Raw genomic sequence first — 23,000 nt, 5'->3', positions numbered from 1 at the left:
AAGGGCTAGGAGTGGGAAGGAAGCGGCCGTGGTGTGAAAATGGGAAACCACGGAAAACCATTTTCAGGGCTGCCGACAGTGGGGTTCGAACCTACTACCTCCCGAATACCGGATACTGGCCGCACTTTAGCGACTGCAGCTATCGAGCTCGGTGTAAACAATACGAAACATATATCATTTACTTTTTAGAAGTTCCCAATTATTGTATTACTGCATAGTTAATCAATGACAAATCCTTCCATGGATATCAATAACCACCTATTCTGACGTTATGTTGAACACTTCGTAAAATTCATAACTCTCGTCACCATGGAACTAGACTCGTACTCCTAAGTCCGCTCACCAGCATGAAATCGAACCCGTAACTCGTACCTGAAGGTCTCGAATTTCTAGGAGGTCTACGACAATCTTGATGCGGGATAATCACTCGTGGTTTAACTTTATACGTGTGTCCACAGTCGTACAGTCCCCCGACACGTTCAGAAACACTTGACACCAACATTTTTAAAACCCAAACCAAACCAAACCCAACCCCATGGCACTACAGCCCTTGAAGGGCCTTGGTCTACCAAGCGAGCGCTGCTCAGCCCGAAGGCCTGCAGATTACGAGGTGTCGGGTGGTCAGCACGACGAATCATCTCGGCTGTTATTCTTGGCTTTCTAGACCGGGGTCGCTATCTCACCGTCAGACAGCTTCTCAATTCTAATCACGTAGGCTGAGTGGACCTCGAACCAGCCCTCAGGTCCAGGTAAAAATCCCTGACCTGGCCGGTAATCGAACCCGGGGCCTCCGGGTAAGAGGCAGGCACGCTTCACCTACACCACGGGGCCTTTAATTGATGTTGGCGGACAACACGTAATTTGAAATGTGCCACAAAAACTTTACTTGATACTTGCATATACATAGAAATTAATGAATGTCACTTCAAAAGTTAAAAATGTGGACCGCATTGATTTAAGAAACGAAATGATGGAACACAGTTCATGGTTATTTACCACTGAAAATGATGAAGTCCGCCTCTGTGGTGTAGTGGTTAGTGTGATTACCTGCCACCCGTGAGGCCCGGGTTCGATTCCCGGCTCTGCCACGAAATTTGAAAAGTGGTACGAGGGCTGGAACGGGGTCCACTCAGCCTCGGGAGGTCAACTGAGTAGAGGAGGATTCGATTCTTACCTCAGCTATCCTGGAAGTGGTTTTCCGTGGTTCCCCACTTCTCCTCCAGGCAAATGCCGGGATGGTACCTAACTTAAGGCGACGGCCGCTTCCTTCCCTCTTCCTTGTGTATCCCTTCCAATCTTCCCATCCCCCCGCAAGACCCCTGTTCAGCATAGCAGGTGAGGCCGGTCAACCTCCCCAGTTGTATCCCCCGACCCATAGTCTGAAGCTCCAGGACACTGCCCTTGAGGCGGTAGAGGTGGGATCCCTCGCTGAGTCCGAGGGAAAACCGACCCTGGGGGGTAACAGATTAAGCAGAAGAAGAAAATGATGAAACGGAACACCGTTCACTTGCAATACACTGTGGTTACTTACACACAACGTAAAATAAGATATCGCATTCGACACAATAAGAGCTAGTTCAGAGTTTATCCGTAAGACAGTGCTAATAGCGATGAAATAAATAATAACTTGTCAGTCACTCCTAGCACAGTGAGCCTCGTAAAATGATAAAGCCATTGAAGAATATCTAGAAGTAATTATATACAAGTACGTGCGGAAATCAGTTCGAATCCAGTGAAGATTAACACTATAATGGATTATCAGTTTACGTCGCTCACTTTTAACAGTGCGTTTGGCACAGTTTATCGTACTCAAAGCTTATCACTAGTTAAGGAGGACTTAAGTGTTGAATAGCAAGAAATAGGCAAACACTTGTGTTATCGCGATGAAGTATTTCAAACACTTTTAAATATCACAGTTACTGAAATAATATTCTGACACGTGCATAGCAATGGAATAAGTTAAACACTTCACTTGGTTTTTGACCGAAGAAATATTAACATCCGCAGTTCGAGAATTATACTGAGGCCGTATCTCGGCGTGATAACTTACACGTCGCGCTTGATAATCACCACGTCGTCACTCGACTCTATTTTTGGCGGACAGAATAACATAGGTCTGAGCATGCCGAGCCCTTACCAAAGAATGCCTGTCTATTGCTGTGTGGTCATGGCCTACACGTCATAGGATAACGTAATTATTTTAAAGTGGATTTACTCGAAAATCCCTCGGTGGATTTTCTTGAGATTTGATAATTTAGACGTTCTTGTAATTTGCTACAGAATGGTGCATTTCCAAGACGATAGACCATTATTAAGATAGTTTTTAAAATTTCTCGAATGCGTGATTCATGGTGCCGGATGTATCCAGACGAGTTGGGCGGGCTAGTCTACCTCGCTCCTGCATCTACGTCATTCACAGCTGTTTTGCTCACGCGCTGGCTGGTCCTGGTAGATGTAAACACATCGAGCTTGCTCCTAATAAATACATCATGTACTGTGTGTTCCTGGTACAGTATTTATGTATGTATGTATATATGTATGTATATAATACAGTAGTCTGACCGAACTCAATAGCAGTCGCTTAATTGCTGCCAGTATCCTGTATTCGGGAGACAGTGGGTTCGAACCCCACTGTCGGCAGCTCCGAAGATGGTTTTGTGGTTTCCTATTTTCACACCAGGGCAATGCTGAGGCTGTACCTTAATTAAGGCCATGGCTGCATCCTTCCCACTCCTAGCACTTCCCTGTCCCATCGTCACTATAAGATCTATCTGTGTCGGTGCGACGTAAAGCAACTTGCAAAAAATTCCAATCGTCCGCGAACAATCTACAATCACTTCGAATTTCTTTCGGCAGATCGTTGGTGAACGAAAGAAATAGAAGTGGCCTTGTACTACTCCTTTCTTTATAGAAACTTCCTTAGAGTATTTAATTCCCATTTTTACTCTTTTTGTGCGCGATCTGTCAACATTTCTATGATCCACAGTACCACCCATTTACCAATGTGTGGGCCGATGACGTAGATGTTAGGACCCTTTAAACAACAAGCATCATCATTATCGACAGTGTAAACTTCCACCAATTTTTGGATCAGAATGTAATGTGGTATTGCATACAATGCTTCAGTAAAATCAATTACAATAGCGTCAACTTGCATATCATTGTCTAATAACTCGCTAATATTCTGAGAGTGACATCTGGCTCCCACAAGAGAGTCCTTTTCTGAAACCGTTTTGCCTGTCATTAACTCACGAACTTTTCTCCCATTGTTACCTTAGATATTCAGAAAGAAGGTTCTCCATTTGGATTGCATACAATGGATGTAAGACTAATGTTTTTTTTTTGCTAGTTGCTTTACGTCGCACCGACACAGATATATCTTACGGCGACGATGGAACAGGGAAGGGCTAGGAGTGGGAGGGAAGCGACCGTGGCCTAAATTAAGGTATAGCCTCAGCATTTGCCTGGTGTGAAAATAGGAAACCACGGAAAACCATCTTTAGGGCTGCCGACAGTGGGGTTCTAACCTACTATCTCCCGAATACTGGATACCGGCCGCACTTAAGCGACCGCAGCTATCGTGCTCAGTGTAAGACTAATGGGACTACAGTTGTCCGGTAGCAGTCTGTTCCCTTTCTTTACCGGGACTAAAGTTGCCTTCTTCTTTGTTTACTATTTGTTTTACGTCGCACTGACACAGGTAGGTCTTATGGCGACGATGGGACAGGAAAGGGCTAGGAGTAGGAAGGAAGCGTCCGTGGCCTTATTTAAGATACAGCCTGGTGTGAAAATGGGAAACCACGGAAAACCATCTTCAGGGCTGCCGACAGTGGGGCTCGAACCCACTATCTCCCGAATCCTGGATAATTGCCGATTTGCCTTCTTCTAGCCACCTGGAATTTACGTATCGTAGTTGGATGGATAGATTAAATAGTATTTCGAAGTAGTGTATAATAGCTCTTCCTTCCAGTTTCAGGACTTCCTCAGGCCCTTGCGACTTAACTTTCTTTTATTTCTTAGCTCTTTCATGAATTTCTCTACGGCTAATTTGGAAGAGGAAACAATCATCCTTACCGTAAATCTCTATCGCCAATCTATTCTGCTCATTTAATGCGTTGCATGCCATTAATGTAATTCATTAGCTACAACTAGATTATCAGTAATTACCTCACCTTCTCTGGAAATTATCATCCACACGTCATGGCTAGTTCCTATCCTTCTCCAAACACAATGATAGATATTTTTCCTCTCATTTGACGCCATCCAGCCGGCCTGCCCGTGAAGTTAGACGTTCTGTTTTACTCTACCTGATAGCGGGTAAACCTATCACTCTTGGACAATCTATGGCCAAGTATTAATTAATTTTGTCTGGTAAACACCAAATGTGCAATCAGAAAACTTTTCATGCAATATCGTAGGACAAGGAGTGTCGAATGGACATTTCTCCGCCCTTCCAAAATCTGACTGCCTCTGCCGGGTAATCAATCATCCATACCCTTTACGTTTTTAGCAAAATACTCATACCCCTACAAAATAATAACAAAATCAACGTAACTCAACTTATACTTATTACCATTGCTTTAGTACTTTAATAAAAACACTGGTTTTGTAAACCAATATTAAGATATTTCTTCTAAAACTCAGAGGAAAGAATAGTTGAGCGTAAAATAGCGTAAGCGTGTAAAATGTTGTACAGCAGTATGTTTGATGGCTGTAAAATGAACATAACGTCTAGAGCGAAGTGTCATTTCTGGACGTTATTCTCCCATATTTGTTGTTTGCCAAAGTTAGGATATTAATTTATCACAAAATTATGTTCAGTGTAAAGATGAAAGTCCTGTAAGTGTAATCCGTGGTTCACCATTTAGAGCGAGTGCGTAGTAATGATGGAATGTCAGCTGTTGCGAAAAGCATACCATCCTGTGTCGGCGCTGTAAATTTGTCAAGGGAAGGTACGAGTTGAAATTGGTGTGTGATTTTTTGAACGGAAATGTTATTCCAAAGGTCTGTTAATCGTTAATTTAACGATTCAAATCGGTTAAGAGAAACACGTAATGCTTACCATCAACACCGCTACTAAAATAAGCAACTATGTGTTATGTAATAATCAGGCATAATTAATTTTCTGTGAGGTGAAACCAGTGTCAGTAAACTTTTGGCGGTAAATGCGGATGGCATGGTAGTGGGAGAATTTTTAAAAAAGAACGCCGCGCCATCTGCAATCTTCGCATTGTTTCCACTGAATATGAGGAGACCGAACTTCGTTCAGACTAACATTGTAAAGATGTTGGGGAGACTAATTCCCCAGAAGGGGAGATAGTTTTGGCCAAATGTGGCTATATAACGCCATCTCCAATTGGAGATAGATTAGATCATGTAAATTCACATCCAGGCAACAGACGGTCATTATAATGCCGAAACCTTGCAGTTGAATTAGAAAATATAATTGTTTTACTTTATTGCGTGTGCGGATCGTTGATTTGACGAACGTGTTCGGTTTGCGAGGAAGAGAAAGTGTGAAGGGCACTTTTTATGTAGTTACCTTCAGGTGAATTGTATCAAATAAAATGAAAGGGAGATTATGTTATGTAAAACCACTATCTGTCGAGATGGCTAGATAAATATTGAGAGAGGCTGGTGGGCCTGTTATAATGCAAGACCACGTACGATTTCAAGTATGTAATTTACCCTGATGAAAATGCATTTGTTTATTTCATTATGTCACCATTTTATTTGTGTATCTGTGACGCATTTTGGTCACATTTTATGTCGTGAAAATGTCATAGGAATACGATGAAAGGTCATTTTTAGTTTCTTGGGTAACTGGGAGAGCCACGAAACTAGCGTGTGAAATGTTGTACAGTAGTAGGTTTGATGCCTGTAAAACGAATATAATGTCCAGAGCGAAGTGTCATTTCCGTACGTTTATCTCCTATATTTGTTGTTTGCCAAAGTTAAGATATTAATTTATCACGAAATTCTGTTCAGTGTAAAGATGAAATTCCTCTAAGTTTAATCCATGGTTCACCATTTAAAGCGAGTGCATAGTAATGATGGAATGTCAACTGTTGCGGAAAGCACACCCTCCTGTGTTCGGCGCTGTAAATTTGTCGAGGGAAGACACAAAACGAAATTGGTGTGTGATTTGTGGAAGGGAAACGTTATTCCAAAAGTCTGTTAAAATCTGTGCAGTATTGATGAGACGAAAATAATGGTAAACTTTCTGTAAGTCAAGTTGTGAGCTTCGGTTTTGGATATATCGTGTTGTCAATTTCAGATGTGTGAGGAGAGATGTTTAGTTTGTCGCAGATTGTTTTATGTAACAACATAGTGGATCACGTAAGAAAGATATTCCATATTATTGTCGTGTAGGGAATTTGTGATAGCAAGTTGTTCAAGTCTTGCAGAGATAGGAAAGAATGTGGATGAGGTTGTTGAAATCCTGTAGTGTTGAAGAGATTTTGTGTCAGGATTTTAATTGTAGGGAACCCGAGTATTTATTTGTGTAATTTAATTATATGGGAATAGGATCATTCCATAGTTAGGATCCCACATGAAACCGTAGGACCGTGATGGATAAGAATATTTCAAGTGTTGTTTAAAATTAAATCTCTTCGCATATTCTGTGTTGGTGAAGAATAATTGTATTTCACGCGAGTTGTGAACGAGGCGAGTTTTCATTTTTGATCCGTTAGAGATAACGTGTTTGCTTTCATTGGGGTGACGAGAGAATGGTCGTGTTTCCAGGTAGTAAGCCAGCTGTTGGGCGAGCGATCCAGTTCATTTGTCAGAAAGAAACTGTAACTGAGGTTTTGTCATTTATAATAAATGTTTGGAATTTGATTTCATTACTTAAGAAAATATTAATTTAGTAGAGAACTTGAGATTCAGTATCGGTGCGAAGGAAGTGACACGATTGTGGTGTTATGTTGTGAATAACCATTTTCAGGGGTGTCAAAATTATGAGACTCCGTAGTGATGTGGCTTCGTGTTGTTGAGGGTTGTCCAAAGATTTGCGATTATTTTATTTGAATGTCACGATAGCTTGTCAAACCATAAAGTTCGTGATGGATGATCGTGTTGTTGTTTTTGTTAGTTTCCAGGGCACAAATGTAGATTCATGTGGTTTGAGGTCATGGTTGTGGAGCACATGGGGTGCAGTAGTCCATCCACCCTAGAGTTGGGTGAGGTGCATTACAACACTTGAGTCTCATCGGCCTGAAATCATATGGAAGGAGGTGCCGGAATTAGCCAAGGGATAACCGTAGGCGTTATAAGCGATTTCACAAGGGTTGTTTTATTTTGCGTTGTGTGTAAATTTATGCAGATTATAGGATTATCCAAGCTAGTTTCTTAATAATTATTAGTGTTATAATACAAACTTGTTGAGTGACATCATGAAATAAATAAATGGCATCGATAGTTATGACAATGTATTTCGCTTTCCAGCTGCGGAACGAGGAACCTATGAGCATAAACAATAGAAAATCAGTATTTTCTTCAAAGGGATGTTTCTGGTAGACATGTCCAAGTGATAACGAAGAGTAATTGAAACAGTTAGGGAGTTTAAAGAAACCAGGATTATGAGATTACTTCATTTATTAATTTATTAACTTCAGTGGAACCGTATTTTGAGAGTTAGCTTAATACCACGTGACTAACGTGAAAATGTATTCTGGAAATCTTAGTTTTATTTGCTGGGAAATTTCAACTTATTAACATAAGGATTAAGGGGACATGTCCCATGGTAAGTGACTTTTACTGCCGCAAGTGTTGTGATCGTTTGTTGTTGTTGTTATTTTGATTTGTTGAGCAGAAGATGTGCTGGGGATTTATTAATGTGGAAACCTTGGCCATCAACTAATTCAACTTAAATGTGTTCAGCCTTCCGCTTAGAAGTTTGGATGGTCATGGGGTCATCAACCTCAGGGACTTAGATTAGGCCCATCTGCCATTATAGCATCATTTTATTGCGGTCATCATTCACAATGACTTTAACGTAAATCACAAAGTTAGATGTCTGTCCATGACATAGTCGCAGGTTACATCGATTCACTTAAGAGTCCATGCCGTACAACCACTGTGTGGACTGCCATAATTATACCAAGAGTCCAGAGCTCGTGTTACGGGGGCTGGATCATCACGAATCATTATGGTGGTACATGCAGTCTCACATGGAAACCGATCTTAGATATCTCCAGACTTTCTTTATTTCATTCTTAAATTAAGACGGTGGTTTCTAATAAGGCAATTGAGTTAAGGTCTCCAAAGCCAGCGTCTCTCATCATCGTTGTTATTATTACTTATTGTTTAAAACGAACAGGATTTAGTTCATTGATTACAGATTGTGAAAGGTCACAAGTGGTCAGGTTTCGTCTCAATGGTAAATAAAACATCCATTTGTTTTAACTTGAGTCGTCTCATTGTAGACAATAGTTTAAATTACTGAAACCCGCCTCATACCTAAGCAAGTGACGAAGAACCTGTAGACGACCCAAGAGAAAGATGTCATGCCGATTGCTGATAGGTGAGGAAGTTAGGTATCCTCCGAAGGGCCTTAAAGTGTTCAGGGGGTGGTAAAGTATGGTTATATCTTAGAGGTAGTTTTAATCGTGTTTGTGGGTAAGGGGGCATGGCAAGAGGGTGTACCTTGTTTTTATTTGTTTGTTGACCAGCATTGGTGGTATGGTGGGTCATCATTTTTCTTTTCTTTTTTCTCATTTTTTCTTCTTGGAAGTATTACTGGTTACGTCTAAATTTGGAATATCCTATTGCAATAATATGGATGTAGACTGGATTTGGGGTGGGGGTGGAGGGCAATATGTATGCTGGTGGAACATAGAATAGGAGTTGCATCTGAATTTTGAGAACAATTTTACAATGCAAGAAACAGACTGAATTGGAGCAATGATATGTGCACGGTCAGAAATTACATGAACACTGGCTTATTAACCAATTTTGAATAGTACTTACTTATATGTACAGTACATATATACAATGATAGATGAAGTGATTATGAATTACGAGGTACATTGAATATGGAGTTATTACGTCTATTCACGCTCTGCGTTGGTGTGTTACTGAATGCTTTCCACGTTCGAAGTCTTCACGCATCCTTCGTACATACTGAGCGACTTAATGCTGAAGGACGGTGATCTCCCACTACTAACGGCGTACCGTACTATCGGCTGTGTATATACCCGTACAATAAGAACATCAGATGGGTTAAGGTTACTAGAAAGAGCAAGCCATGAATGTGACTTCGAATGCTATCAGGTTAAAATTACGAAGTGAAGTGGTGCTCTATGATGTTGTAACCCCGAAAGAGAACGAGAGCATCCCATAGTACAGATAAATGTTGAAACTAAGATGTGGTGGACGTATGTAAGACCTAATCAAGTCCCTAACATTCTGTCCACGTATTGACAACAAAATAATATTTGTTGCTGGCTTCAGGTGTAGTTTATGTGAGCTTTTCTCAGCCCACAGATATTGGTTGAGGCAATTGCTCACTCTGTCTTGTGTGAAGGATTCGTCAGTGAAAAAAAAAACACACATCGCGGAGATAGGTTCGATAGTACATCTCTGCAAGTACCACTGGCAACAAGGATAGTCGTTAGGTTGAAACGCTTGTTCACGTTACACAGCAATGTGGTCAACATACATACATATTGCGAACTCATTGGCATAACGTTCTCTACCTTTCTTAAAAATTCCTCCTCAAACATCAGGGTGCAATATTGAACATCAACAGTCGTATCTGATGTGTGCACCTAAAAAGGGAAAACCTGTAAAGTGACAGCGAAGATAAAAATGACACAAGATTCTGAGCACCCACGATAACAGCATTGCCAGCAATTAACAGCTTTTGAGGAACAGCTTTCGCGCCGTCGACGACTAATTCCAACAAATGTTCTCTGATTTAACAGGTGCCGCTTAGGACATTGTTTGTGTAAAGTCTCTCAGCTATTCAATTACCACTCCATGCACAATAAACCAAGTGCATGACCGGTGCGACTCCTTGGCTGAATGGTCAGCGTTGAGGCCTTAAGTTCAGAGGGCCCCGGGTTCGATTCCTGACCGGGTCGGGGATTTTAATCGCCTCTGATTAATTCTTCTGGCCCGGGGACTTGGTGTTTGTGTTTGCCCCAACAGCTTCCTCTTCAAATTCAGAGAACACACTACACTACCAACCACCACAGAAATACGCAATAGTGATTACATCACTCCAATATAGTGTTGGCGTCAGGAAGGGCATCCGTCCGTAAAACAGAGCCAAATCCCCATGTGCGACACAGTTCGTACCCGCGACCCCACAGGTGTGGGGAAAAGTAGTATAAAAAGAAGAAGAAGAAACCAAGTGCATGGCTGTTCTGTCCACCATTCTGCAGTCGCAGCATGACTATAAACAACTGAATGCCGTGCGTGTTGACCCAGTACAGGCATGTAATTAGCCGGGATGAGTGGCTGGCCTTCTGACCCCAACTTGGCAAGTTCGATCCTTGCTCAATCCGATGGTATTTGAAGGTCCTCAAATACGACAGTATCGTGTCGGTAGATTCACTGGCACGTAAAGAAATTCTGCAATACTAAATTCCGGCACCTCAGCGTTTCAGAAAACCGTAAAAGTATTGTAGTTAATGGGACGTAAAGCAAAGAATATTATTATTATTATTATTATTATTATTATTATTATTATTATTATTATTATTATTATTATTATTATTATTATTATTATTATTATAGGTTATTAGCTGGCCACATGACGTGATTTTACCGCAAGGTTATAGACTTTATAAATCGTTGCTTGAGGTACATCATGAGAATATGGTGGCCAAAGACGATCTCAAACAAAGACCTTTAGGAGGCCACAAGTCAATGTCCCACCCATACAGAAACAAATAATGAGAAGAAAGTGGAGATGAATAGGGCACACCCCGAGAAGACCACAAGAAGGTATCACAAGGCAGGTATTGAGCTGAAATCCACAAGGTAGTCGCAGACAAGGCAAACCGAGGATTACCTGGAAGAGAACCATAGGCAGGAAGATAGCTGTAGTCAACAAGACATGAGGAGAGGTGAAAGCATTTGCGGCAGATAGAACAAGCTCCAGAAATTTCGTTGAGGCCCTGTGTTCCACCTAGGAATTAAAGGAAATAAGTAAGACATTACGTCATTACAGTGGTGAATTGTTGCATGCAGTAGCGTATGTGCATTGGTTTCTCTGAAGAATGAAGCTCGTACTAATGAAAAATTTGATTTTTTTTCAGTCACATCTAGCAACCTTCTCCATAACATAATTTTACTGTTAAGTATTTTATTTCAGGCCCAGGGCTGTTTGATTAAAATATTTAGTTTGGTTTTTCTCTGAAATGTTGATGTCGAAACCAGTATTTTAGTCAAAGAACCGTAGATGAAATTAGAAATTGGAGACGGTCAGATTTACGTATTTTTAAAAAAATTAAAAATGTCTCTTCTGTAAATTCTGGGGACTGTAATCACTTTGTTTTACTCCTTGAATCAGTAATGATCACTACCACAATGACACCTGGAAGTCCAAGAAAAGGCTGCACCTTAATTAATGCCATGGCCGATGCCTTCCCAATCCTAGCCTAGCTCTTTTCCATCCTTGCGTCGCCGAAAACCTTGGATGTGTTTGTGCGACGTTGAACCACTAGCAAAAAATAAAGCAAACCTTTAAGTTTGAATATTGAATTTTGCAACTCCGTGCATTTGACTTGAGAGATGCTGGGGCTGTACCTTTATTAAGGCCGCGACCACTTCCTTCCCACTCCTAGCCATTTCTTGTCCCATCATCGCCATAAGACCTATCTGTGTCGGTGCGACGTAAATCAACTTGCAAAAAAAATGACTTGGGAGATATGGTCTTCTTTCATGTGCATATGTATTTGTTAACAAATTCACTACTATGAAGTGTGTTTTCTCAAGAAATCCGAAGCCAATTAACTTTTCACCCACGTTTTCCAGCAACTGAGATGTATTGCCATGATCTGAGCGTCGACAATTTCAAGATTATTTTACGCTAGAGATGCTTTCCAAAAAAATGAGAGAGAACTTGCAAGAATATTTCAAGGAAACTGGTTGCTCCAGTTTAGCTCAACGCAATCCAGAGAACTTCAATTACTTGTATTAATAGAGAGAGACCATTCTGAAATAATGTTACCGCAACGATAATCTCGGCAAGGGAATATACGAAAGTTCACAGCCCCTGATTTGGAGGCAATTTGCCGAGCAGCCAGGGCAAGCTTGCTGCTTCACTGGCAGGCTCTCTAATGGATATAGATTCCAATTTCCAGCATTCATTAAAAAGTCAATGTGAAAGAGGATGCTATCTCTCTTCTGATAAAAATATTTCGAGGGAACTTTCTTCCACATGACGAGATGAGGAAGTCGTGACAGTTCTCAGAAAATGATTTCCAAGACTACTCGCGACATTAAAATATTTCCAAGGAAAAGTTCTCATTTGTATAATAATTTAGTTCCAAGGGATACAGATGAATATTTTGTCGCAGTCAATGATTGAGTTATATGGATGTATGTATGTTATAGATTTGTCTTGAAACAATATCTGTATGTACATTGCGGTTTCAAAACCTTTTTCCATTAATGTCATATCCTAGAACATAAAGGTCATGCAGCTCTTGTCAGTTTTACACCTGTCAGGAATATCGGTGACGTCTGTTAAATTTTGTTGGATTTGGTGGATAATTTTCTTCTCTGACTCTGGATTGTTCGCCTTAATGCAGCTTTCCATATGTCTCATTAGATGTTGACTTTATATGTCGGTTAAGGATTGAGGCTATTATTTGTTTGACGTCACTGCTTCCTCCGTTATTTCAACAACCACTTGCATTACCTTATTTCTGCCCCCAGTATGACCCGTGCGTATGCCCTGTTTCCTTCACTAGGTCATGTGAGTTTCTACTAAGATGAACTACAGTTAAACTGCGTTTGTTGTTTTCCTACGTGTGTTTCGGGGCACTATACCCTTCATACTCCAACTTGGGACAACCCCTTTGAAAGGTAGTTAGTCAAGGTTGGACCATCACTAAAATTCTACTCGCTAGATAAATATGTAGCTTATGTGACTATGGGTTTTTTTATTACCAAATAACATGCTGTCCATTGAAGTTGTCTGTTTGGTACCAGTTGACTAGCCAGAGTTCAGTTTTGTGATGCAAAGTGATTTAAATGATTTGCCGCGTGAGATTTTGTAGGCCTAATGTGGTAATTTGTCGTGGGACGATTTTGTAATCTGGGACGATTTGCTGTGCGACGATATATCTGGAACGAAATGTCGCGAAACGCAAGAAGACGTTTTATGATCACAAAATATACATTAAAAAGTAGTACTTACGTCCAAACACGGAGAGCAAGTATTTTTCTTGGGTTTTATTTTTTCCGGCTCCTTGTCTGAATGGGCAGCGACGGGGCGTTGTTGGTAAATGGCACTCTCATATAGTATAGCCAAAACGTAAGGAATCTTGATTTAATATTTGACGAACGTCTGCCCTGGTCTGTCCACGCTCTATCTGTGTGTAGAAAAATATACGAAACGCCACATTTTCTCATCAAATTTAAATTTACTTTCCCATTTCAACAAAAGAAAATTCTTGTTGAATCACTTGCATTACCTCATTTTGATTATTGAGATATTATGACAAGTTAGGAATAGAATGGAAAAGGAAATTACAGTGTGCTCAGAATTCTTGTATGAGATTTTTCTGTGGGCTTCGTTACGCTCACCACATCACACCACAATACAGGCGGCTCGGATGGCTTCGCTTGCAAGAGTGTCGCACAATTCACACTCTTTACTTTTTGCATAATATTCTTAAAATTTCTCAACCAGCCTATCTCCGTGATCGCGTCAAGCTCCTCTCCGCAGAGCATAACACATCATCTTGCTGCACTATGTGTGTAACCCGCCCCCTACACATAACGACAATCATTCACCATACCGTAGCCCGACAACAGAATTTGCTACCGGTGGACGTCACAAGCATGTCTAGCAACCCAGCATTTAAACATTCCTGTGTGGATATCCTAGGAAAACATGAATTAATTATCTGTTATTGACCTCGAAACTCCTGCTCCTACTGCGTCTTCAGTATTTTCCTCTTCTTTTCATAGGCCATTTTCTTCCTCGTCTGACTATTCCTTCTCTGCGCTTTTAAATTGATCCGGATATTCCGGTATCTTCTTAATATCTAAATACTTTTGACACATTGTTTCAATTAGTAAATCTAGTACCCTTAGATTAAGTTAATTTAATATTTCTGCCAGTTACATCGACTCGAATTTAATGTTTATGTACGTACAGTGTGTGTTTTGTATATCTGATGCAATTCTATCTTAATATGACTAGGTTAGATAATTCTACTCATATTATTATTATTATTATTATTATTATTATTATTATTATTATTATTATTATTATTATTATTATTATTATTATTATTATTATTATTATTATACTGTGTGAGCCTCCGTAGCTCAGGCGGCAGCGCGTCGGCCTATCACCGCTAGGTTCCGTGGTTCAAATCCCGGTCACTCCATGTGAGATTTGTGCGGGACAAAGCGGAGGCGGGACAGGTGGTTTTTCTCCGGGTACTCATGTTTTCCCTTCATCTTTTGTTCCAGCAACACTCTCCACTATCATTTCATTTCATCTGTCAGTCATTAATCATTGCCGCAGAGGAGTGCGACAGGCCTCGGCAGCCGGCAAAATTCCTATCCTCGCCGCAAGATGGTGGCTTCATTCATTCCATCCCTGACCCGTTCACTGACTGGAAAACAGGTTTTTTTATTATTATACTGTATTCTTTATGGTTCTCAAAACTCGCGAGTTTCAAAACTCACGGGCTAAAATTAGTTACAAACAGTATCAAAATTCACGACCACAAACTGGTAGCTAAAGTAAACATTCTAATGAGTCTCAAAATTCACGAATCCGGACAGCAGATGCTTGCGATGACCGCAGGAGGGATGAGGTGCGCGGTGACTCACGCTTCCCCTACGACAGACAGGGTGGTACTGTGGAAGTTATTCTGCCATCCCGACTCACAGGGGAAGAATAATGGCTGGTGAATTAAAGAGACCGATGAGTATTATTATTATTATTATTACTATTATTATTATTATTATTATTATTATTATTATTATTATTATTATTATTATTATTATTATTATTATTATTATTATTATTAAAATATTTTGCTGTTGTCTTAAAGCTGATATTTTTTTTACCTTTCACCGGGAGGTCTGGTGCAGGTCTTTAGAGTTGACGCCGTACAGGCGACCTGCACGTCTGTGAGGATGAGGCCCTACCTAAAATAAAGTATAATGCTGAAGGCGGCACGAACGCCCAGTCCCCCAGCCATAGGAAATGACTAATGAAAGTTAAAATATCTGACCAGACCAGAAACCGAACCCTGGACCCCCTTGACCACATGGAGCAAAGGCCAGCATGCTAACCATTTATGCATGCAGCCGGACGACACACAGTATTGCCCGCTGTAAGTTAAAAGAAATGGCCAGTTCATAGTACTGCGACTTAGTTCCATTATGCGGCCAGAAGGCGGCAGTTACTTGAATAAGGAATTTCATTTAGAGATATTTAAGATCAAGACAGTTAATTCACTCATTTAGTTTCAATACTTGGAGATTCACTTGGAAAAAAGCGTATTTCTATTTTTCGTAAGAGTTCATCTATTCGCTTATTTCAATAAACCATCTATCCGACACACTTAAATCGAAAAATATTATTCATGGCGCATCCGATTATTCTGCGCGGAATAACTGAATGATATTTGAAACTCATTCGATTATTGAAATTGATTATTCATTCGATTATTTAAACAATCGGATGGAAGTTATTCGATTATTAAAAGTATTCCATTATCCCATCACTAATAGGGTGGACATTTATCCAATCAAAGAAGAACTCGCCTTGCTCGTGAGTTTTGAGACTGGCCCAGGTAGAGAAACCTGTTTTTACTAACCCTCTTCCTGGAATTCGTGAGTTTTGGGACTCGTGAGTTTTGAGACTCGTGAGTTTTGAGACGACACGTTCTTTATTAGCTTCAGGATATTTCAACTGTAGTCTATCTGTTTTAATTCTGCACATGTAAATATTGTATTTTCTGCTTAGATGGAAAAGAGAGGCTAATGGCCTTAATCTTGCCACATAATAAATCTATTGTAGTGTACTATTGTTAACATATTTATTTTCTTCATTTTATTGTTATAATTAATATTGGCATAATTTAAAAGTATTTGTTATTAGTAAGAGTGTATTAGGTTAAGACTGGTTACGTGCAAGAAAGGTTGATGATGATGCTTGTTGTTTTAAGGGGCCTAACATCTAGGTCATCGGCCCCTGATGGTACGAAATGAAATGACAAATTAAAAGTTTTAAATCATCCACTGACCAAAATAAAAAATGGCATGAAGAATGAATGGATGGATATGAATTTAAAACAATCAGTGGATCCTACCCAAAACTATCATAAAAACAGTATTACTGACCAAGAGACTACTTCTAAAGCACAATCCTGAATCGAGGATGCTTGTTGTCTAAAAGGGTCCAAAATCCAGGTCAATGGCCCCACATAATGGTAGTTATCGCTAGTAAGGGAGAACCATGGTATTTGTCTTGTTGGGGAACTAATCAAAAGTAGCGTAGACTCACGGTGTTCCACACATGTTGGTACTACTCACAAGTATTGGACGTCGTACAGGTAACGCAGACCTATGGTGTTTCTCACATAATGGCGCCACACATAGGCAACGCAAACTGATGGTGTTCCTCACCTAGGTGAACTAATCACGGGCGCCGGTGTTCCCGTGGTGTTCCTCACATAGTGGGTACTAAGAACAGGCAACGCAGACCCACGGTGCCGCTAAATAGTGGTACTAATCGCAGGCAACGCCCAGACCCGTGGTGTTGCTCACAAGGGTACGGCTCACGGGTACTGGAAACCCACAGTGAACCACTCTCTGCTACTACTAATCACAAACCTATTTCGTACCAAATATATTGGTACTACTCGCAAGTACAGGCAACCCATGGTGTTCCCCGCGTGACGGTACTAATCAAAAGTAGTTTCATGGTTCTAATAGAATCATCCCTTGGTCGCCCCTTTTAATCGCCTCTTACGACAGGCAGGGGATACCGTGGGTGAATTATTCGTCTGCGTCCCCCACCCACAGGCGGGGGGGGGGGTTGGTCTGCGAGAAGTATTTTATTTCCCTCAAGTCCGCCGGCAAGCCGGTTAGGACCCCCCTGTCCGCCACCTGGGACGCGCCACGTGGGTGTATCACCTCTCCCCCTGCTACGCCAGCGTAGTAGGTTCGTGGTGCAAGAAAGGGAGTATGTCTATAACTTTTCCAGGATAAATTCAAACATCTTCTCTTATTTTCATTTCAGAGCATCCCGGGTTCGATTCTTAGCTGGCTCCGGGATTTTAGCTACGTTTGGTTAATTCTCCTGTCTCGAAGACTGGGTGTTTGTGTTTGCCTTAACACACACGTACACAAACACGCACAATACACCTCACTACCAATTACAGAACCATGCAATAGTGAGATGGGCCTGGCTTCAGGAAGGGCATCCGGCTATAAAACGGAGCAAAGTCCAAATGTGCGACACAGTTCACACGCGCGACTCCACCAAGGTTTGGGATAAGTGGCAGCGGAAGACGAAGAAGAAGAAAAAACATAGTTGAATTCCAGGCACAGTATATTATCCAGAATAAGTAAATAGCATCATATATAATAATTAGTTTGTCATTCTTATTTGCATAATATTAGTGAATACGAAAATAATCTGATGATTGATCTACAGATAAAAGGTACGTGTATAGTATATTGGTAAGAGTTTTATAATTTGTTGTGTTTGCTCTTCTACAAAAACATAGAAGTGATGGCATTTAAATTCAAGTGCGAGTCGGTAAACTGAACATATTTCTTCATTCTTGTTCACGGAATGCATTTGTTGGTGATGTGGGTGTGGAACGTTCAGGAACCTAAGGTTTAATTGGGCACTATTCCGAATAGATATTAGGTGTGTCTTTGGACACAAATTGTGGACGTGATGTCACTGGACAAAGGGCGCTGGACAAAGCATCTTGGAACCGAGATTTATACCAAGGAGAAATTTTTTGTGTTACATCTTTGCTTAAACTTCACAGAATTCGGCTGACTCACGCGTATTCTTGTAGGAGTGCTCTCACAGAAACAAACTCTCTGAACTGGCCATTAAGGTACAAATCGCGTGACATTCTCCGAGCGAGAAAAGAAACTTCCTTTTTGTTACAAGGAGTAGTTTTTATTAACTTATGAAATGTGAAATGTCGTATGGCTTTTAGTGCCGGGATATCCCAGGACGGGTTCGGCTCGCCAGGTGCAGGTCTTTCTATTTGACTCTCGTAGGCGACCTGCACATCATGATGGGGATGAAATGATGATGAAGACAACACATACACCCAGCCCCCGTGCCATTGGAATTAACCAATTAAGGTTAAAATCCCCGACCCGGCCGGGAATCGAACCCGGGACCCTCTGAACCGAAGGCCAGTACGCTGACCGTTCAGCCAACGAGTCGGACTTATTAACTTATAATATCTCATAATAGGTCGTATGTTTATTAATTAATTAATTAATTAATTAAGTAATTAATTAATTAATGTATTTATGTATTTATTTACTTATTGTGTTATGTCTGTCTGTCTGTCTGTCTGTCTGTCGTCCTTGTTACCTGTCAATAGGTGGCGTGCGTACAAGGTACACACATGATACCAAAGAGACGATAGAATTTAATAGATCGATTCCGGACCACGAAAATTTCGGCAACTATTTTGAGTGTAAGTTTTCATATATTATTTCAAGGAAACTACTTTTTTTTTTTTGCGAGTTGCTTTACGTCGCACCGACACAGATAGGTCTTTTCGGCGACGATGGGACAGGAAAGGGCTAGGAGTGGGAAGGAAGCGGCCGTGGCCTTAATTAAGGTACAGCCCCAGCATTTGCCTGGTGTGAAAATGGGAAACCACGGAAAACCATTTTCAGGGCTGCCGACAGTGGGATTCGAACCTACTATCTCCCGAATACTGGATACTGGCCGCACTTAAGCGACTGCAGCTATCGAGCTCGGTAGGAAACTACTTAGGAAACCCCAGGAAAACATTCATACCGCAATTACAGCTGAAATAATTTGTATGGAAGGGACTACAATGACGCAGGAAATTTTACAGCTCCTAAACACACAGGTACACGAAGATGATGACTTCTCATTTCCAAGCAATAAACCAAATCAGGAAAATTAACTCCGTTATTGTTCGGTCCGGTCTTCCAATTTTACGAGTTGTAGGCTATATCCGGTAGGGTAGGTGAATATTTATCTCTATACAGGATGAGTGCTGTGCAGAGGCTACTAATCGGGATGAAAACTCTACAGACAGACATACAGACAGACAGACAGACAGACAGACAGACAGACAGACAGACAGACAGACAGACAGACAGACAGACAGGCTTCATCACAGAACGTTCTGCTCTCCACACATGTTACCAGCTAATTTCATATTTAAAGTATACATTATATTCATAGGTTCAATTGTTTCTGAGAAAAGTGTGCGTGCGAGCAACTTGTACAATACCATTCGCTATATTTTGAATGTCTGTTAGTTTCATGAATTCAATTCATTCTAATTCACGACAATGTTTAATGTTGCAGGAAAATGTCGGTGCGGTGCGGCAAAAATGGGGCGGTCCCTGGCGCAAGGAGTGGGACTTCATCCTCTGGCGCAGCTGGGGACGGTCACTCCGTGCGCTCGGTCAGCTCGGAGGATGTATCGTATGCTCCTCGGGGGCAGTGCTGTGCAGAGGCCACTAATCCTACTTACAAGCGAGGCCGGCGGCTTCAGCTAATGCAGATGCTGGTGCTGCCCTTTATTCCCATCCTAGCCCTCATCGTGCAGACCTCCATGACTCTCAGGGACATCCTCGTGTACCGACAAGAGGCGATGGATGTGGAGGCACAGGTAAGTGAATATCACCTCACGTTTTAAAATCTTCTAGTTGGTTAGACACTAGATAATTTTGTTTAAGATTGCAGAAGTAAATCCTAGCCCACGAAATGGGCAATTAACAGTATTAAAGTATAAGAGACCTGTGTGCGTAAATTCAGTGTTACGTGAAATAACACTCTTTCCGTTCACTTCATCTTCAGATGTAGTTTTAAACTGATCTGATAAGATTACTCTCCTTTGAGCAATAGCTGGAGTCCGGACTAAATTCACAAACATGCTGAAATGTATAGATAACTCTTCTCATAAGTATTTCATTGGTTTGACGTCCCAACAGTATGTTTATAATTAACTTCTGGTCGCACAAACACAGATTTGTCTTTTAGCGACGATGGAATACGAAAGGACTAGGAGTGAGAAGGAAGTGATTGTGGCCTTAATTAAGGTGCACCGAGCTCGATAGCTGCAGTCGCTTAAGTGCGGCCAGTATCCAGTATTCGGGAGATGGTGGATTCGAACCCCACTGTCGGCAGCCCTGAAGATGGTTTTCCGTAGTTTCTCATTTTCACACCAGGCAAAAGCTGGGGCTGTACCTCAATTAAGGCCACGGCCACTTCCTTCCCAGTCCTAGCCCTATCCTGTCCCATCGTCACCATAAGGCCATTTTCCTGGTGTGAAAATGGGAAACTACAGCAAACTACAGTCGAACCTCGATATCTCGAACCTTCATTACTCAAATTTTCAGTATCTCGAAGTAACTTAAATTTCCCGGCCGTTTGTTTCATTCCTCACGTGTATTTATTTCTCTATTACTCGAAATTCGGTAAGACGAATTTCTCGATTTCTCGAAGCAAACATTTCCTCCCTTGAAACAATTTTGTTTTTTTTGCTAGTTGCTTTACGTCGCACCGACACAGATAGGTCTTATGGCGACGATGGGACAGGAAAGGGCTAGGAGTGGGAAGGAAGCGGCCGTGGCCTTAATTAAGGTACAGCCCCAGCATTTGCCTGGTGTGAAAATGGGAAACCACGGAAAACCATTTTCAGGGCTGCCGACAGTGGGGTTCGAACCTACTATCTCCCGAATACTAAAAAAAAAAAATTAACTCGAATCTTGTACAACATTGACTGTGCAGTACAGTATTTGTAGTTTGTAAGGAACAGTTAACTAGTAAAAAAAGGTTTACAGTGATGCTGGGAGCTAATATGCAGGGAACCGAAAAACAAACTTCTAGTGACCGGAAGCCTCACTGTTTCTCGCGTGTGAATTCATTACCGGTCACGTATGAAAGCAACGCTGGTAGTCGTGGATGACAAGCTCCATTTACGAATCTTGCCTGCGTGGTTTCGAATCTACATACAGAGTCAGTCGATTATAAATGACAGTGTTCCTCACAGCAATAAATGTTGTTGAATAGTATGTGGAAGAAAGGAAGGTTAAGAGTAAAAAAAGAAGAGGAGACGAACGGAATGTTTTCCAAAAGTGTTAATGGAGGTATATTTCTTGTTTCACTACTGTATGCACTGTATTCTATCTTCTAAAGCGTTACTTTAATAAGGGTCGTAATTAAAGCGATGCCGCAAAGTACGAGTTCGTTAATATATTTTTAAGTACTGTAAAAAGTACTGTATTCAGTATAAATCCGTAGATACGTATCATTCTATTCTATTCTCTATTTAAGTGCGGCCAGTATCCAGTATTCGGGAGATAGTAGGTTCGAACCCCACTGTCGGCAGTCCTGAAAATGGTTTTCCGTGGTTTGCCATTTTCACACCAGGCAAATGCTGGGGCTGTACCTTAATTAAGGCCACGGCCGCTTCCTTCCCACTCCTAGGCCTTTCCCTTCCCATCGTCGCCATAAGACTTATCTGTGTCGGTGCGACGTAAAGCAAATAGCAAAAAAAAAAATCTCTATTTCTCAAAATTTCGATAACTCGAAATAAAATTTAGCTCCCGATGTGATTCGAGTTATCGAGATTCCACTGTATCTTCATGGCTGCCGATACTGGGGATCGAACTCACTATCTCCCGAATACAAACTGTTAGCAGGCCAGTTTAATTCATGAATTTCGGAGATGCGAAGATACCGGAATTTCGTTCCACAGGAATTATTTTACGTGCCACTAGGCAGGCGTATTTGAGCGTATTTGAGCATCTTCCAATATCACCGGAATGAGCTGGGATAGAAGCCGCTAATTTGAACTCAGGAGGCCATCGATCTACCATCTGATCTACTCTGCCCGCTTTGATTACTATTCTGTTGGTCACATAATCGCCTTTTTTGATGAAGTTTGCAGGATAGAATTCCGACATAGACCACAGAACGCTGAAATGCATGAAACTCGTATTAGTAGATTAACTCTCGAGCAAAAGAGCTTTCAATTATTTCTCCTTTGTCGCCTTCACTTAGAGTGGAGCCCTTTGAAATAGAAGAGACACTATCATTACTAAGCTCATCAGAAGATTTTGGTGTTGCATCATCACTCTGTCCTGTATCAGATGTTCCGTCATCATCAGATTCCTCTTCAACAACATCAAGTTCACCTTCTGTAGGATTCATTGATTCATGTTCAAAATGCTGTGATTTAATGCTACCAATGTTTTGTTCACAAAGTTTAGCCACAGCATCCTTTGCTTCAATAAATGAAGTAAATAATTTAATATTTGGACGAAGGCTCTTGACTGTATCTTGGAACATATACTTGATTGCACATGGAAATGCAAACTTTTCGTTCCATAACGGATGAGAATATTTGAACCAAAAATAATATTGAAAACTAACTAAATAAACATCTAATTTTCTTTTGCTAAGGCCACTACTAAAAAATTCCCCACATGTAGCCAATAAAGTACATACCAAGCGAATACTGAACAGATTTTCAGGAGGATCAAGTGGAGAGTCAATACTGTGGTTATAAGTTACACCAAAAGTAATTAATGCCTGAAGA

The 23,000-nt window shown here is 41.0% G+C and overlaps 1 protein-coding gene across 1 annotated transcript in view; it reads left to right on the top strand.

Moving 5' to 3' along the window:
• The window catches only part of LOC136863716 (uncharacterized), a 769,999-nt gene that overhangs the window by 264,413 nt on the left and 482,586 nt on the right, over positions 1–23,000 (top strand). Inside the window, exon 3 of the mRNA XM_067140074.2 lies at positions 19,760–20,066. Within this exon, the coding sequence (XP_066996175.2) occupies positions 19,760–20,066 (307 nt within the window). The remainder of the gene's footprint in view (positions 1–19,759; positions 20,067–23,000) is intronic.

The sequence above is a fragment of the Anabrus simplex genome, chromosome 2 (genome assembly GCF_040414725.1).
Source record: "Anabrus simplex isolate iqAnaSimp1 chromosome 2, ASM4041472v1, whole genome shotgun sequence".
NCBI lineage: Eukaryota > Metazoa > Arthropoda > Insecta > Orthoptera > Tettigoniidae > Anabrus > Anabrus simplex.
Note: the sequence above shows the minus strand (reverse complement) of the source record. Positions and strands in the feature narration are given on the sequence as shown.